Source organism: Vanessa atalanta, chromosome 11 (genome assembly GCF_905147765.1).
Source record: "Vanessa atalanta chromosome 11, ilVanAtal1.2, whole genome shotgun sequence".
Taxonomy (NCBI): Eukaryota; Metazoa; Arthropoda; class Insecta; order Lepidoptera; family Nymphalidae; genus Vanessa; species Vanessa atalanta.
The window spans coordinates 4,941,888-4,958,865 of record NC_061881.1 but is presented as its reverse complement, the minus strand read 5'-3'; the positions used below and the strand labels follow the sequence as shown (position 1 = coordinate 4,958,865).

At 33.1% G+C, this 16,978-nt stretch overlaps 1 protein-coding gene across 3 annotated transcripts; it reads right to left on the bottom strand.

Moving 5' to 3' along the window:
* Positions 1-986: 986 nt before the first annotated feature.
* On the bottom strand, positions 987-15,986 carry LOC125067152 (protein bric-a-brac 2). 3 transcript variants are annotated; one of them, XM_047675535.1, is made up of 8 exons: positions 15,505-15,698; positions 14,862-15,013; positions 12,918-13,055; positions 12,735-12,836; positions 9,348-9,575; positions 9,031-9,252; positions 8,533-8,647; positions 987-4,739 (listed from the first exon to the last, which is right to left on the bottom strand). In XM_047675535.1, the coding sequence occupies exons 2-8, from the start codon at positions 14,985-14,987 to the stop codon at positions 4,423-4,425; spliced, it is 1,248 nt and encodes a 415-aa protein (XP_047531491.1). In that variant the 5' UTR covers positions 14,988-15,013; positions 15,505-15,698; the 3' UTR covers positions 987-4,422. The 3 variants fall into 3 exon arrangements, with proteins under 3 accessions (XP_047531491.1, XP_047531489.1, XP_047531490.1); XM_047675533.1 differs by lacking the exon at positions 15,505-15,698 and adding an exon at positions 15,331-15,434; XM_047675534.1 differs by lacking the exon at positions 15,505-15,698 and adding an exon at positions 15,850-15,986 and having other exon boundaries at positions 988-4,739.
* Between the last annotated feature and the right edge of the window lie 992 nt (positions 15,987-16,978).

Genomic DNA, 16,978 nt, shown 5'->3' with positions numbered 1-16,978 from the left:
AAGATATGAATTTAAACAGTTTATGAAATCATTATCATTTGTAATATGTGTTCGGTAAACATATAAATAAAAGTTATCAGCTTTAAACTAGACATATGCATAAAGTAAATATTTATTAACTTTATTTAGTCTTAGAAAGAGTTTAGGTCTTATTCTATTCACAGACAATTAATACTGAATATTTTTATGCGACATTGAGTACATAGGTAAGAGCATCGGGCTAAATTTTAAAATCTCCGTTTCATCAACGGCGTAAATGACGCTCACATTTCATCCAAAATATCTACCCACGATAATTTTACCCTGTAAGTGACAACATTTACCATACACAATTAAAGAACAATAAATAATGCACGAAAACGTGCCATAAATTATTATCTACGTACACGAAGATAAATGTAAATGGCGTCAATATAATGACAAAACTACGTATAACAAGAAACAAAGTCGGCGTCGGGTCGGCGGGCGCCGGCGCGGGGTCGGGGGCGTTCGTGCGGCGCGTCGGCGCGTCGGCGCGTCTAGTGCTTGAGCAGCAGCGCGGCGTGCTTGAGGCGCAGGTGCGAGCGCAGCGTGTCGATGCGGCTGTAGGTCGCGGGGCAGTACGGACACAGCGAGCGCTGCGCCGTGTGCGAGTGGAAGTGGTGCCAGCGGTTGGACACCTCCTTGCCGCACGACTTGCAGCGCCACAGCGCCGCGCTCTCGGCCGCCGCCACGAACATGCTGTGGTACGAGTACTGCGGCGCCGCGTGCGCGCGCTCTGCAACGACACGCGCCGCGCGTCACTCTCTGCACTCCACTACCCACTAGCCCACCCGACCGCCAATAATTTGCAATGCGATGTTTTCAATACTCCTCTCGTAACTGGCTTAGTAAGTCGAGAGTTTTATGTTTTTAAAGTTTATTGAGGAACTTAATTTGAATTTAATTAGTTTCAACGATGGTTTTTTGAATAAAAAATCACATAGATCGCTTTGCAAAGTTATGTGGACGGCACCGAAAATTTTCTAACAATGAACATCTATAATGTTGCCACACTTAGGATATATACGAAATGCATATAAGTACTAAACTTACTGTAACAATTAACGGTCCACGGCTTTCAACAATACTTTCAGTTGCACTATGCCATCCACTGTCATGCACCATTAATGTAATTTCGATGAAAGTGTGGGTTTTCAACTAGAAGCATTGCTGTATACGTACACATAGACTGCGAGTGTTCAGGCTGCATGAAGGCCGTGCATTCGTACTTAAACGGTACATAACAATTTGCAAATGGGGTGGAGCGTGTAAAACGCACAACTGAAACTACACGGATTGTAACATACCACAATTTAATGTAAAAATTAGTAATAAATACAACAGATAAATGCAGGAGTTTGCAACATGTTAAAATTGCATTACATAACATCAAACAATGTGAAATAAAAATTGCATTAACTGCTTGCATAAAACAAAATTATTTAAATTAAACTTTTAACGGAGGCATCAAACCAAGACATTAATTAATATAATCATAAACAACATATCGTTCATAAAATTTTCATGTAAAAATATAACAAGACTGATAAACAGCTGTTAAGGTACGATTTGACACCCCCGACCCTATTAGTATTAACTATTGTGATATACGACACTATAACAAATTGGCTAATGTTACAAAGAAGAAACAAAATAAAACATAACTAGACCATTGCTATCCTGAAAATAACCATAGAGCTCATCCTGCACTCCATTGATTCCAAATGATAAAATCACGTTCGTGACGTTATAGGTAAATTTTAATAATATACAATAAATTGGAATATTTATTTCAGGCCAAATAAGTGACTAGGTCCTCAAGACCTCATTTTCATAAGACTAAATTTAGTAATTCGTTAACCTTATGTGTAAATTCCATATGGCATAAAGTTAGCTTTCATTAAGTTCAATTACGTGGTCACCGTATAATTATTATTAAGTTGCACACTTTCTGAAAGCTGAAAAGAGATCAAAGGGAGATATTTTCTGAGCCAAATGATGTGATACTCCAAAATATTTTGGCCAGACACTATCATAGTATCCTAACCTAAAATATCTAAAATAAGATTCTATGTTACTAGTTGATTTGCTATAGCAAATTCAATATTTTAAAAATTGGTCTCGATTGATAATAATGTACAAAAATGCGTTCAAGATTAGATGAAGCGATTCTTAAACTCCACTGGTTCCTACTGGGCAATGGAACCCGTACCGGATACCGGATAGCTATGATCTATTCAACAATAGACTTTAACTTGCGCGATAATAAATTAATAAACAGTACATAACTATTACGATTGGCAGAGGTAAACAAGCTAAATATTAATATTACCAGCTATAAAACCTGTACATTGCCGTAACCCAAACTTCGTCTCGCTATGTAGAAGTAGAAATTAGCACTTTACTTATGTAAATACAAATTGGTAGTTACTCTCTTTCAAAGACATTAATTACTTTAAAATATCCTTTAGTTTGGTTACGTTATTAAATAACTAGTAATATTGCACTGAGTATGAAATGTCATCAAATAATAAGCGCCCACATTATTAAAGAACGGTCGATATAAAAATCTTTAATATACTTAAAATTAAATATAAATCTTTGTGGAAGAAACGTTTGGTAGTATAAGATTTATCAGTAGAGGAACAAAGGAGCTTAGTGCTTACATTTCAAGTGGGCCCCTATATTCAATAGACAAAATGTATAATCTAGGTACGAGTTATGACTATTTTTAAAAAATTGCACAAGTGAATTGCATGTTCACAGCTACTAAACAGCACTAATGCCACAACTTAGAAAATATGTGAAACGATCACGGTCACTATTTGGATGCGGTCATTTCTCACCGTCAACAAACATTCAATGTTTTTGGTAGAAATAAGATCTGATTTATACAATCGGCGACTTAACAATCTAGATACATTAGTAAATTTTAAGAGGTCCGAAAAAATTAAGATAAAAATCTCGAGTGATACTGTAATCTCTAAGTGTGTATCTATACGCCGAGACGTATGCTTAGTACCCGTTGAACACAGATGCGACCTCAGCCGGATGCTAGACGCCTTACGTTAATGCAAAGTAACTAATCATTAAAACATTAATATTACAATAGGAGTCGAATCGTAGCGTGTTAACACTCTTGGTTCTAGCACCATTCCATTTTATCACATTTCAGTTACCGTACCACTCTAAGTGTTTAGCTAAAAATGTAACAATCTTAAATCTTAAATTGAAAAATACATACATAAACGCTAGGTTAGTCCCAATTGTAGAATGCCAATATTAGTTACTAAATGCGCAACCTCGAATCGTTCCTCCCTACCTTAAAGTAATTGAAAGAGGTCTTGGACCTCCAGCACCGATCACGACTTACCAAAACTAAACCTACCAACGATAAAATAATAAAACATGTTAACATTGCAAGTATTATTACTTCTAGTCGACAACTCAACTCAACTCGATAAACGAAATCAAAGTTACTATATCATGAATCAATAAAAACAAACAACACTAATAAATCATATTACATAGTTATATAAATATAAAATTATATTAAATCAGACAATAGAATATATCTAAGTATAAAAAAAAACAATCTCCGTAAATAGATCAACTAGTCTAGTATAAAAATCTTTTCGTATGTTTCCTTAGGCGCTATCCGTTAATACATCACAAATCCTTAATAATTATCCATCTTGCAAAGGCCTCATAGAGTTACAAATGCATCTACACTGAGATTCAGTCAATATTTATATGTCGTTGACCAACGACAGATCACAATCTCTTGCCAGTCCTTATCGATCCATTCTGTTGTCGTTCCGCACCAATCATAGGATAATAATATAACATAAATATAATTAGCTACAGGAAACTCATAATTTCCTATCTAATGAATAAATATAACAAGACAATGTGGGCCCGCCCGAGGGCAACCGTTAATAGCCAGCATCATTTCGCGGTCGCACCGCTACTCGACATAGTGTATATTTAAATAGCTTAAGATTTCTATCGATACAATATAAAAAATAATATGGTAATAAAATTAACATCATATTATTGCTTTTGCCCGTTCCCGTATAGCGATTGGTATAGAAAAAAATTTGCTTACCTATTCATATTATATACGCTTCGAGTCGTCGTAACGGTGACGTCGACTCGAAGGTATACCCCGTAACGGAATAGTCTACATAGTACTTCCTTACGCGGAATCATATACAAGGTCACACTGGGGCAAGTCAAATGCACAACCGAGACAATACTAAAACGAGTGTTAAGAACTCAATTTAAGGCCCGCTTAAGTAATAGCACTTCAGCTTAATCCTAAATAGGAAAACGTTCGGAGGCGAGAGAGCTGGCTGGGCGCGCTCACAGAGCGTCGAGGCCGAGCCAGTACATGGACAATCAGTCGAAGCCGGCGTCCAGGTGCACGTTGTTGGCGAACAGCGGCGCGTGCGGCGCGTGCGGCGGCGCGCCGGCCGCGGACTCGAACTTGCGCGTGTCGGGGTTGTACGCGGGGTGCTTGAACTTGCAGTGCGTGCGCAGGTTGTCCGAGCGCGTGTACGTGGCGCGGCACAGCGGGCACTCGAACCGGCCCGGGAAGTGCACGTGATAGTGGTTGCGGATGTGCGTCACCACCTTCCCGCACAGCTTGCAGCGGTGCAGGTTGAGCGCGCCCGCCACGCGCTCGAACGTCAGCCGCATGTGCCAGCCCTTCGAGCCTGCAACCAGCGAGCCGTCACTCCTGCGCTCACAACCCCGCCCTACTCTACTCGGCCCGGTGTCGCCTTCGGTGGCTTTGGTCGGGCCGTCTCTTTAAAATGGCGTATTCTACGCGTCTTACAATGGTTATTTCAATATTTGACATCGTTTTATGAATAGGCCATTTTACAGAAAAGTCCTTTTTTAATCCAGGGTTTTTTATAGCTATATTCGGATAGCTTCTGTAATATCTTTTGGAATATGTCAGTTTTATAATATAACATTTTTAAGTAGTCCGATTTAAACAGCAGAATTTGAATTGAATTTTTTTTTTAAAGATAACGTGTAATTAAAAGGTATTTAATTATTTCTATAAACATGTGCGGTTATATATTTTGTTAGTACCGGCGACCGAATATTATCCAAGTTCTACTGTTTTCTCAAAAGACTTTGTAACATATTAGCACTATTGAAAAAGCTTTGATACAAATTTGTTAATGCTATGCTATTTATGCTTTTCCTAGCACTATCAAAAGCGTTTAGTAAAGTATTTAGTTAAAAATTATTGTAACCAAAATAATTTCGAGTAATGATAGTTTTAATAAGAGATCCATGCAGAAATGAATCAATGATTGAAGAAATGGTGTTTGTTATTCGTCAGTGTTAATACATTTGCACGTGATATCGTTATTACTGTCACCAAGGCTGTATACAGAATGCAGTAGTTTGAGATATAGGTCTACCATAAATAAAGAAAGCATGGAAGGAGGATGAAAATGAAAAGAAAAGAGGTTAAAAATAAAGGAATATATTTGCAACGAACACACAGTAACGATAGACTTACATACAAAATTAAGTATAATTCGAATTAATGAAAATAAATTATTTTTAAAAATTACGGTTCCTAAAATACATAAGCAAAGATCAGTCTTGTACACACCTGACAAGTAGTTTCCTTAAAATTACAAAAGGAACAATAAGAGATCATATACGTGGTTTGGTGTGTATAATTATTATGGACCGGATTTCATTTCATGAACATAATGTTGAAAAACGTTTACCGTATAAAAAGCAAAACCCGTATACCTTAATTTAAAAAAAAAATGATATCCGGCCTATTTACATTTACAGTAGGTACACAATATAACTGTAGTACATAATCAAATATTAGTAACAATTTAAAACATTTACGTGAACAAAAACCTAAAATATCATTTTCTATCTTCAAGAGGATATTTATACTAAGGATTAAAAATGAATATCAATTTCAAATGGAAATAGTAATCTTCATTAATTTGATTAATGTATAGGTAGTTTTGATTAAAAAAAATCGTTTGCTGTCTTATTTAATATTTTTATGCTAAATTCGTTTCAAAATTTATGACCTACTTGTTAAATTGTCACGATAATTATCTGTGTTAAGATTTTGTAAGGAACTTTTGTACTTCAATAGTACAGTTAACAAAAAACTAATTGATTGTTTAGTAAATAAATAAAAAGTATATTTTTAGTATATTTGGCTATTTGATTTTTATTTAGTTTTTGTAAATCAAATACACAAATTATAATAAATTAAAAAACTATTAATAACTGATCCTGCTTTTTAATACTGTTTCTATTATTATTTTTTAATTTAAAAACAAGTGTTTGTTGATTAATTGTAACTTCTACCTAGACATTGATCTGTAATAGTTGCATTAATATTCTTCCATTTCATATAATATTAAATCCCATGTGAATGAATATACTTATTATTATAGTTAAGAGAGATGATTGATGAAGTTCCGAAGAACAGAATAAATAATAATATAACTGTGAACCATATACAATAAAAATGAGTATTGCTTTATTATAGTAATGAGTACAAAAATTAATTTATACCTAGATGTAACAATCTTGAGACAATTGAACTAGTGAAGTATTTCATATTAAAAATACATTGATGACTCTTGATCAAGAAAATATATATTTTATTTTGTTAATGTTAAATAAAATAAACACACCACACCTTAATTCTAATTAATACTTATTAGTATTTAGGTAACTGTTAGAATCATTGAGTAAGCGCACTTTAGTTAGCTATGATTTATTAACATATAGTTTAGTTCGTTATGGACAGAAATCATACCATAGAAATGTCCGTTTCCGATAGAACAAAATAGTACTATTAAAACTAAAAAAAATGTTGTTCGTTGTATCCTCGGGGAAAAAATCATTCCTAGCATCGATAGCAGATTTAAAAGATTAATATCTTTTCTTCTAATTCTAATCTTGAGACCAATTAATTAAGAGATAATATTAATACATTTTCACGAAATCAAAAATGTACATTAAATTAAAAAAAGTCTGTAAGATAAGATTGCATTACACGAAATTTTTGGTTTGTCTAGATGTAATCTTAAATTTTCTATCTAAGAGAATTTATCTAACATTTCGTTTGTATATTGGAAAGATTGTTTGGACCTAAGACGGAACAATGTTTCATTCTCAAATGTCTTTTCAAATTGTCGGCGCGCGTTAAAATGATCGGACACAAAGGGCACTTATGCTGTTCTGGATTATGAGATTTCATGTGTTTCTTTATATTGCTAACATTTTTACCGCATATTTTACAGGGCATGGAGCCACTATATGGTTTATGATTAAGTGCTATTTTAAAAGTTTTTACTATGTTTTCAATATTTGCTATATTGTGGCCAAATTGTTCCTGGGGTATATCGTTTTCGTCGGCATATTTTTCACCTGTAAGATACGTAACTGCTTGACTGGTGATATTTTCAATCTGACATGCTAGTTTCAAACGTAACGACCTTTTATGTACGTTGACAAACAACTACATCTAAAACACTCCGATTTAACGCTCTGTGACCTCTACACCCAATTTGACATGCCAAAATTTTTACATAACTAAACGCTTATACATATCTCGCAAGTATTATTTACAACACCTACGTCCCACCGGGGGCGCCAAATCATATCATTTGATAAACCATTTCACACCGATTTCTTCATAAAATAGAAAAATATCGTAAAAGCGTTAAAGGAAAAGAAAGTAAAAAGCGTTTAATGTATGATCAGTGCAAATTAGTCGAAATGATAAAGCCACATTACATATCATGCCGAGGTCGTATGCGCATGCATGAAGATGAGTTACTCATATAATTATCTAGGAATGCTTAACCCGGGATTCATATGGGAATATATTAAACCTTCCTTTATAATTATAAAACCTTAAGCAAATAAAAATTAACAAATTAAATAAGCACTGAGAGGAGCCCTCCATCCACGTAAATTACATACATTAAAAATGTAAAAAAACCGTCCCGCTTAAATATTGAGGAAGTTGTTAAAAATATATTTAGCACAAAAATGAATTAAGTGCTACTGTGACATGTGACATTACCGTAAGATAGTCATAAATAATATTTTTAATCGAAATAACGGAATAACGGGCTGAACTCAATATGAAAAAAACACGGCAATTTTATATCACATTTTATTACGATCACCAACGAAGACTTATAAATATAATCATTCAAAAACGAGATTTTTAAATAAATATTCCTTTACTTAAATTTAAGTTTTATGAAAAAATTATAAACCAATTTTATTATAAATTAAATATATAGGAATGTATGTACTACCGAAAATATATATTTCTTACCTAAATACTCTTTGAAGCTTTAGGATAACTAATGCAACATTTTTTTTTAAATTTATTACATAATTACAAATAACAACATTTTTTATTAGAAATAATTATTTTGTTGTAGTTTCTTTGGTGATCGTCATTTTAAAGGAATAAGGACTCACCATCTATGGTGTCTGTCTGGTCCGGGTGTGGTTGCATTATAGGCTCGCTATCGTTGCAATCGTTGCTCATTGGATGTTGCGTCAACATAGAAGCCATTTCATTGACTCCCATACTCTGAAAATTTCACAATGGTTTATTTATATTTTGTACACTTCTCATTTTTAATTTCTGCACAAAAAAATCTTGAATAAATATTCGTTTTAATATCCCGTAATATATTTTAACGTCACCTATAAAAAAAATTAAGTAACGATTTTATTAATTTACGTATGTGGTATTATTATACCTCGAGTCGAGATGCAAATAAATGTTTTAATTAAATTTGATTGAAAAAAATATTGTAAATGCTAAACAAACTGAGCAAAAGCAGACACCAAACATTATAAAACATTGTTTTCAATTTCGCATTTCAAATGTGAGATCGATTGTATCTCTCTGAAAAGAAGTCCAGTATCCCAGTATGCCATCAGTCGTCGCAAGAGACACGGGAGACTGACCGGCAGATGAGTCTGGTCGTAGGGCGCGTGGTGCGGCGGGTGCGCGGCGAGCGGCGCGTGCGGCGTGTGCGGCGCCGCGTACGGCGAGTCCGGCTCCTGCTTCACGAGCGGCGTGTGCGCGGGCGAGCGCGTGGCGCGGCCCAGGTGCGCCGGCGGCGGCGTCGACGGCTCCGATCCCGACCCCGTCGACCCGCCCTTGCCCGTGTTGGCCTTCACGTGTCCCTGGCGCGAAATATTCGAGTTATATTTGGGATTCAATTAATGATTCATTACGACCGAGAGGCCATGTCTCTTATCGATGTGACGAGCCTCGATACCTCGTAGTGCCGGTAGGGCAGCTCTATATCCTCGCGGGGCACCGTCGAGTTCTTCCTGCGTCGCTTCTCCGGCGGCACGGCGTGATGCGGCGCGTGGGGCGCGTGTGCGGGCGGCTGCGGCAGCGGCGTGAGGGCGGCCGGCGCGTGCGCCGCGGGCGGGGTTGCGAAAGACTCGCCCCGCGAAGACAAGTTTTCTGCGCTCACGGACGGCGTTGATCGCTCCTCTGACTGTTGACGGGTAATAATGGAGATTTTACGTATTTTTTTTACTTACAAACTCAAGTTGGTCTGTTAATTTATATTAATAGGTATCTAATAATGGTGATTTATCTTTATTAGAACAATATAAATTTTAATCTGTTTCAATACAAGAATTTATAGTTAAAAATTTCTGTATTTAAATAAACATAAACTTTCCAGAATAGCTAAGTAAGCCGGAAATCTGAAAGTTTTTTTCAAATAAAAACGTTTATATAAAATCAATAAAAGTTATACAATAAAATTAAGTTGAAAGAGGAAAATGAACAATCAAGTATTAGACAACCTTTAATAAATTAATCTCAAAAAACAATGTTCCCGAAAGTGGTTATTTGTGCCGCAACAAGTGTGAAATAATGTGAGCATAGTATGTTATTTAACATAAAAGATACACATACAATTGGAATGTTATCAACTAAATAATGATTACATTGACATAGCATTAATACATTATAAACAAATGAATTCATGATAAAAATAAACAAAACAAAAGAATAATACGATTTTGTTATAATAGATAGTGTTTTTTGTATTTCAAAAGCAAAAACAAAATCGCTGGCTCAACGTAAGTTTAATAATTATATGTAGCCTATGTAGGCTATAGGCTCAATTCATACTACATAAAGATATCTAAATACCAATATTATTATTATGATTATTATTCGGTATTAAAAAATATTACAGTAATCAAAATTAGACTTATAAAATTGACTAATTAATGAGAATCACGGTACGAAAGTGCGAAATTTAACGAATAAAATGGTAGAGAATCGTGTGACAGTTGCTTATTATAACCAGTTTTGAATAAACGAGTTCGTAGTAAAGATGCACACAAGATATTTTTGCGTATGCGCATCAATTTAAGGAAATATCAAAACATTTTGGTATAATTTATATAATCAGCTGTGTTTTTGTTTGAGTTTTACCTTAATATTTAGGAATTATAAGGAACTATATTCGGCGTGAAACTATTTTAACTTGTAATAATGTATGTATTTTTTAAAAACCTCATCTAGTTAGATATTTGCTTATAATATAGTTTATTTAATGAGAATTAACCACGAAACAAAAGTCCTTATAAATCTTAAAATCATCAGTTGGCATTAACTAGGCAGCAAATTCGTATATAAAGGGTCAATGAGCGTTCACCAAAATTTCAAGGTCGGCGCACCGTACCTACTGTCTCTACGCAATTTACCAGACTTGTCTGTCTGGCACGCTCTAGTCTATTACGTTCGCATATTGATGCCATTATCATCCTCAAGCTTCGAATATAACGCATAAACTAATAAAATTTCGCAATCGTAATATTCTTAAATTAATATATTTATAACGGTTTTTTATTTTAATCTCATACTTGGCCACAATTTTTTACAAGGTGTTCAACAAAGAAACAACATAGACTAGTATAATCTTTATTTGTTTCGCAATTCTAAGATCTTTTTGCGTTCTATAAAAAATATGCGAATTAAAAGTCTATGTGACCGAATAGTTGAATTAATAGGTCTTCACTATTCTTATTGTGAACATTGCTAAGCGTTTGTATTTAAAGAAGTAATAATAAGTAATCAAATTATTTTAACTTATTAAGTTTTTTGCGATATGTTCCTAATATATCTTGATTATCTTATTAAGTCACGCAAACAGTTTTAAGTGAAACGGTCTTTTAAACGGTGATAACATTGTGATTATGTATATCAGATGAATTAATTCAAAGTGTTAAACAGAATTTCTCAAATATTTCCAAATAAAAATGATAATTTTAGATAAATTTACAACTTACAAAGACAAAGAAAAGAAATTTAATGTATGGCTACATTTGCTTTATTCATCCGGTTATAATAGACTAGATACAAAAAACGCTAAAAGCTTTAGCGTCCTGTGTCTTCTAAAACTGTTATAATCCTATACTTTTTAATTTGTTTCATAAAAATAACAATTAAGAACTATTATAACGAGGTAGATTTTGTTCGTTTTCGACATAGAACTTTCATATTATGGCTTAAGGTTTTGAAAGTGAAGTATAACATAAAATGTTTATAGTTGAAAAAAATAACAGTAAATTTAGTTCGACCGTATTAAATTTATCAAATAAAATAAACAAGTATTGCGTGTGGTTCAAATTCGGACAAGATTATTTTGCACATCAATAGTATAATATATTTTTTAATATCCTTTTATTATTACAAATAAGAAAGGAATCCTTTATTAAAAAAAATATTGCTCAATTGTCGTTTAAATTTTTTGATTCGGGCCAGTAGATTCAGAAATATTACATGATGTACCTATAAAAACAGTACGTGGGGCGTGAGATCTATTAGCACTCCGTATACGCTGATAGAATACGAGCGGAGACATCACTTAGCCCTACACCGATTGCTTTAAATGATTCGTATATTTCAATATATTTGAAAATACAACACCGTGTGAAGTCAAGACGTGTAGTTAGTATAGAAAAAATAGCTACGCGAAAATTATAGGGTCATCGATCACACTTGCTAAAAATTGACTCTATTTAAAACTGGACAGCTGTAATGAAATAAAACTCCCGTTTTAAAGCGACTTACACACTACACAGATACCTACTGCATTTAAACATGCAATGCGAAATTTCCTACACGCAAGAATGCTAGGTACAGTTTTTTCAACACACTATTTCGAGTTATTTTCGGAACAAGGCACAAAATTAGGACATGTATAATCTATCTACGAACGAGATAGCAACGATATAAGAGCTAAGAAATAAGATCATGAATCTAAATAGTGTATACATGTAAATTTGTAAACTATATCTTGCTCTGATAGGTTTTAAATTCCTAACATCCGCCGCCCTGGCTCTGCCCGCTTTTTTATCCATAATCATGTCTAGATAGTGTCAAAGATATTGAACAAATAATATATGCATCTACCTTAATGTTATCAAATATACATATAAATATATATATTTGAAGTATTACTATTTAAAATGAATGTATAAGACAATTTAAATTTAAAAATAACAAAAAAATATGTGATATATGTAAGCATGTGATAAGAATGTAATTCAGAAATATTATTTTAAATAAGGGAAAGGATAGTTTTGAAAAATATATTTATTTATTAGCAGAATAATATTATTAAGCAACTCACCTTAGGATTCAATGTATTGTTTTCTGTCAAACCTCTAACTTGTAAACTCTCAGCAGTCTTAAGGAACATCGGTAGCATATTTTGGCCAACATTCACCTCTCCCTAAAATTAATTAAATACATAAAACATATTGCTGTAATCACATGCTATTTTAAGTAAGCTGTTAGGAAATGCTCCACTTACCTTATACATGAAATCTAACAGAGACTTCATCTCTGAAAACCGCACATCTTTTAGGAATATTATCGGATGTGGGTGATTATTTTGTAGGAAAATACTTTCAAAATATGGGGAACAAGCAGAGAGTATTGTCTGATGTGCCTAAAACAATAAAAGAAACATTCATGTATAATAATGACCAACAAATACCAAGTATAATTAAAACTAAAGAAATGCAGATCTATTTGAAGGTCTTTTCTGTTAAGATCACAATATGAATACCGTCTAAGGCTAAATTTTTGTAGAACTATTCTTATTTTAATAAGGCTGAACATAGTCATCTTTTCATGGCCTATGTTTTGCACAACTTCAATAGTTTTAAATGGCTCAGTAACACTCATGACCAGTCTAGACAGTTACATATATTCTAGTAAATCATTCTTGTCTTGATTAATATTTGAAACAATGTCACTTAATCATAAAACATAATAAATTAATAGTTTATAACATGTTCTACAATTTTATTTCTACTACATATGAGGCCATTCACACAAGAATAATACATTAATTTGGTTTTCTAAACCCTAAAACCTGCAAAACAAGTGTCATAAAATTTAGAAAGTTAAAAACTTGCAGCTTCTCTGCAGACTCCTACCTAAACTATTCACTGTCGACCTACAAAGTAAATTGCATTTTATTAGCATAAACTTTCATAGATTTTTTTGAGGTTTAGAAACTATATAACAATATTCAAAATTATTGTCTCAGATTGGTAAAAAATATTTAAATTTATTTAATATTTCGACATAAGCATTATTAAGCATGCATTGACTGGACATGACTATGACTGTTGTGATAAAATTAAAACTGGCACATTATTTATCATGCAAAGATTTCACCTACAAGAGATTTATATCTAGTTTCTTTAATATATAAAGTATACAATCATTTCATAGATATATTGCTTGACATAGTTAATAAAACTTTATTCAGTATATAAATGTATTAACCCTAAAAATGTACAGAAAATACAATACAATCATACAAATAAAATATTAAGTCTTTTTTGTAATTATAAGTGACCATTTATAATCAGTAAAGTAGTAGTTGATATGTGAGCTACCTATAAGTTTTTACGCAATATAGCATATCATCATTTAAGTAATGACCTTGTGAAATTAGCAAATATTTAAATCTGCATTGTGGCCTACCTTGGTTAAGTATCTCATCAAATGTTTAAAGCGACTGGTATGAACCTATACAAAAATATATTCAATATTTGAAACAAAATATTTTTAAGTTATTTGGATAATTATTTTGATATTGAGTTATTGTTTTTAAACAGTAAAATTATTGGATGTTGTCAATGAGGTAAAACTTCAATTTTAGTAAAGATTATGTTGTTAAAGATATATTGTTGGTAAATAAAGTATGTCTTGCTATTTAATTATGAACATTTATTATTTTAAATTAATCAAATTATTGTTATTAAGATTTGTGCCTACATATGATTCATTGATTATTATGACAAGATGCATAAACATACAGCATTTTGAATAACTGTAACATGGTAAATCATATAACTCATGAATGTTTACATTGTATGCACTTTGTTATGACATAACAATAAACATTGCACTAATATGTCAGTATTTTAAAACCAATTTTTAAGATTATCCTTTGCTTTGTATTGCATGATTTAGATGAATTAAATTATTTCAAAACTAAGCTATTTGGCTTTCGCATTGTACATTCAAATTTTACTAATTCTATATAAATTTGCAAAACAAAACGTCTTTGCACTATACACTATATAATTTGCTAACAAAAACAATGTTATAGGACTCTTTTCTTTTGGTTACCGAGGGATTAGTTTTTTTTTTTGATAAATTATTTAAAACCTTATTCCTATTTAAAACTTCCTAAATATTTTATTGCAATTTAAGATAATAGAGATAAGATTATTACCTTGACTGTTTCCCCATCGCAAGCAAGTGTGACATCGCAAAGTGCTTCTCTTTGTAGTAGGCTTGCAAGCACATCTGTTAGGTTGGTTGGGTGGTTGTTCCAGCGCAAACAAAATTGCTGGTCCATTGTTGGTGCTAGTGTCAGTGACCGTGCTGCAAATAAATAAATAAGCCATAACAAATTGATTTACCCTTTAGAATTAAGTTAAATTTCACCACTAACAATAATTCGCAATTTTGCAAAGTGATCTGAATCAGGAAGTAGAGCTAGAATTTAAATGATGCTTGAGAACATACTTGAAGTCTAAGACAAGGCGAAAATAATAAGACACGTGCGCTGGTTACCAAATTTACATTAAAGTCATTAGGTATGTGCAAAAAATTGGCGGCCATAGGCCCTAGATAGTAGAACGGAGAGATAAGTGACATCAGCGGTTCGAATTAATAGGGGCCGCGGGCAGCAAGCTTACTGTACTCCACATTGACAGTTAGACCGAGCGCCGACACATATCTACTTGTTGCATGCTCCAAGCGAGACCCATACATTATGTAATTTAACTCCAGAAAGCAGACGGCGGGGCCACCGACCCTACGGGATGCTAAAACCACTAGTCGTCTATAAAACGAGTTTAGTAAAGTAGTACCGCTGGCCAAAAAAATCGCAACATGCTGACACCGTTATAATCGCCAAGCTGGATGTGCCAGTTGCTAATTTCCAACGTGTGGTTTCAGGAATTTGATAATGCACCATTACTGCCGTTGCCACTAATCACTCCGCGTGCCTGAAAATTCACGACCGAAGAACAAACGGGATTTCTAAACGCGTAGTTGTTTCAACTTTGACTATTCGTAGCGCCATTTGCCGATCCCGTATCTCAGAATCTTAAAATTATTAATCAACAACGAAATTTTCTCTAACACACAATTAATTCACCATCACAAATCAAAAACAACTAAAAGACACACCAAGTCAATAATTCCTAACTCACCATTTGCAAAATTTTTGCCATCACAAACGCCACCCGACCCCTACCTTGCACTGTCTTTTTGACCACACACACATCTCGATTTCCGTGTTCACTCACGGCACCTCACGGCCTTCGGAATATCTTTCACATCATAATCGGCCAGTATTCGCAACGCGAACTTCATACGTTTCTAAACGACGCGCTAAATTCAAATTTTGCAATAAAATTTTCATTGATAATTTTATATAATCGTTTTGAATGCAGAATCCAACTTGACCAATACATATGTAATAATTAAAAATACAATTATATTTATGATTATACCTTTTTAATTGTAATTTGTTAGATGTTGTAGTTCTTTATTTTTAATGTATTTTAGAAGAGGTTATGAGGCGAATTTAAAAAAAAAAACAAATATGATGGAAAATATGTGTAAAGTCAATATCACAATTTGTTAAAACTATTTTGAATACGTTTAACAATTGTTATTAAATTAAAACACTATAATAGTTAGGTTTATTAACATTGGCCTTGACATTTTTGTTATCACAAATTTGCACATCCTCCTATCTCCCGGTAGCGCCATCTGTAAGAATGTTCTTTTGTTATCATTTGCAATCTTGATACTGAATACTTCGAATAGATGGCGCTGTAACTTTGCCATGCGAAATGTTGTTTCGTCAGAGGACAGCGACCTTCTTAGTTCCTAGTTCTAACTTCAAATGATTGTATGTTGATTATTGTATATTGTTACTGTTATTAATTAAGTATGATTTAAATCTAAATTAGCTTTATATATGTGACCATTCTATTAAAAGTTATCTTATTAATAATGTTATTGTAATATTAGTATTACATCGTAAATCTACTGAATTAAATAAGTATATTAACAGTACCTATCTATTTTTTTGTCTCTTATTACCTACAAAATGTCCATCGGGCAGGCGGTAATATGTTGCACGTGGGATTTATATCATACTGAGATTGTAATTAGAATAATTGTCACAACCTGTTGCAATATATTTATAGGAGTATTTACTTAAATTAGGCACATGTTTATATTGGGGGTGTTTACATATATTTTATTTATATATTACATAACCTTCAAAATCATTTAGATTTTTTAAAAGAATGTGTCGTTTAGCAGATT

What these genes read in the sequence shown, in the direction of transcription:
- LOC125067152 (XM_047675533.1), bottom strand. Translation starts at nt 15,406, where the DNA reads ATGTATGGGTCTCGCTTGGAGCATGCAACAAGTAGATATGTGTCGGCG. An exon ending in AACTGTCAATGTGGAGTACA is followed by an intron (nt 15,014 to 15,330) that starts GTAAGCTTGCTG and finishes ATTTATTTGCAG; the next exon opens with CACGGTCACTGACACTAGCA. An exon ending in TGCCCTACCGGCACTACGAG is followed by an intron (nt 9,253 to 9,347) that starts GTATCGAGGCTC and finishes ATTTCGCGCCAG; the next exon opens with GGACACGTGAAGGCCAACAC.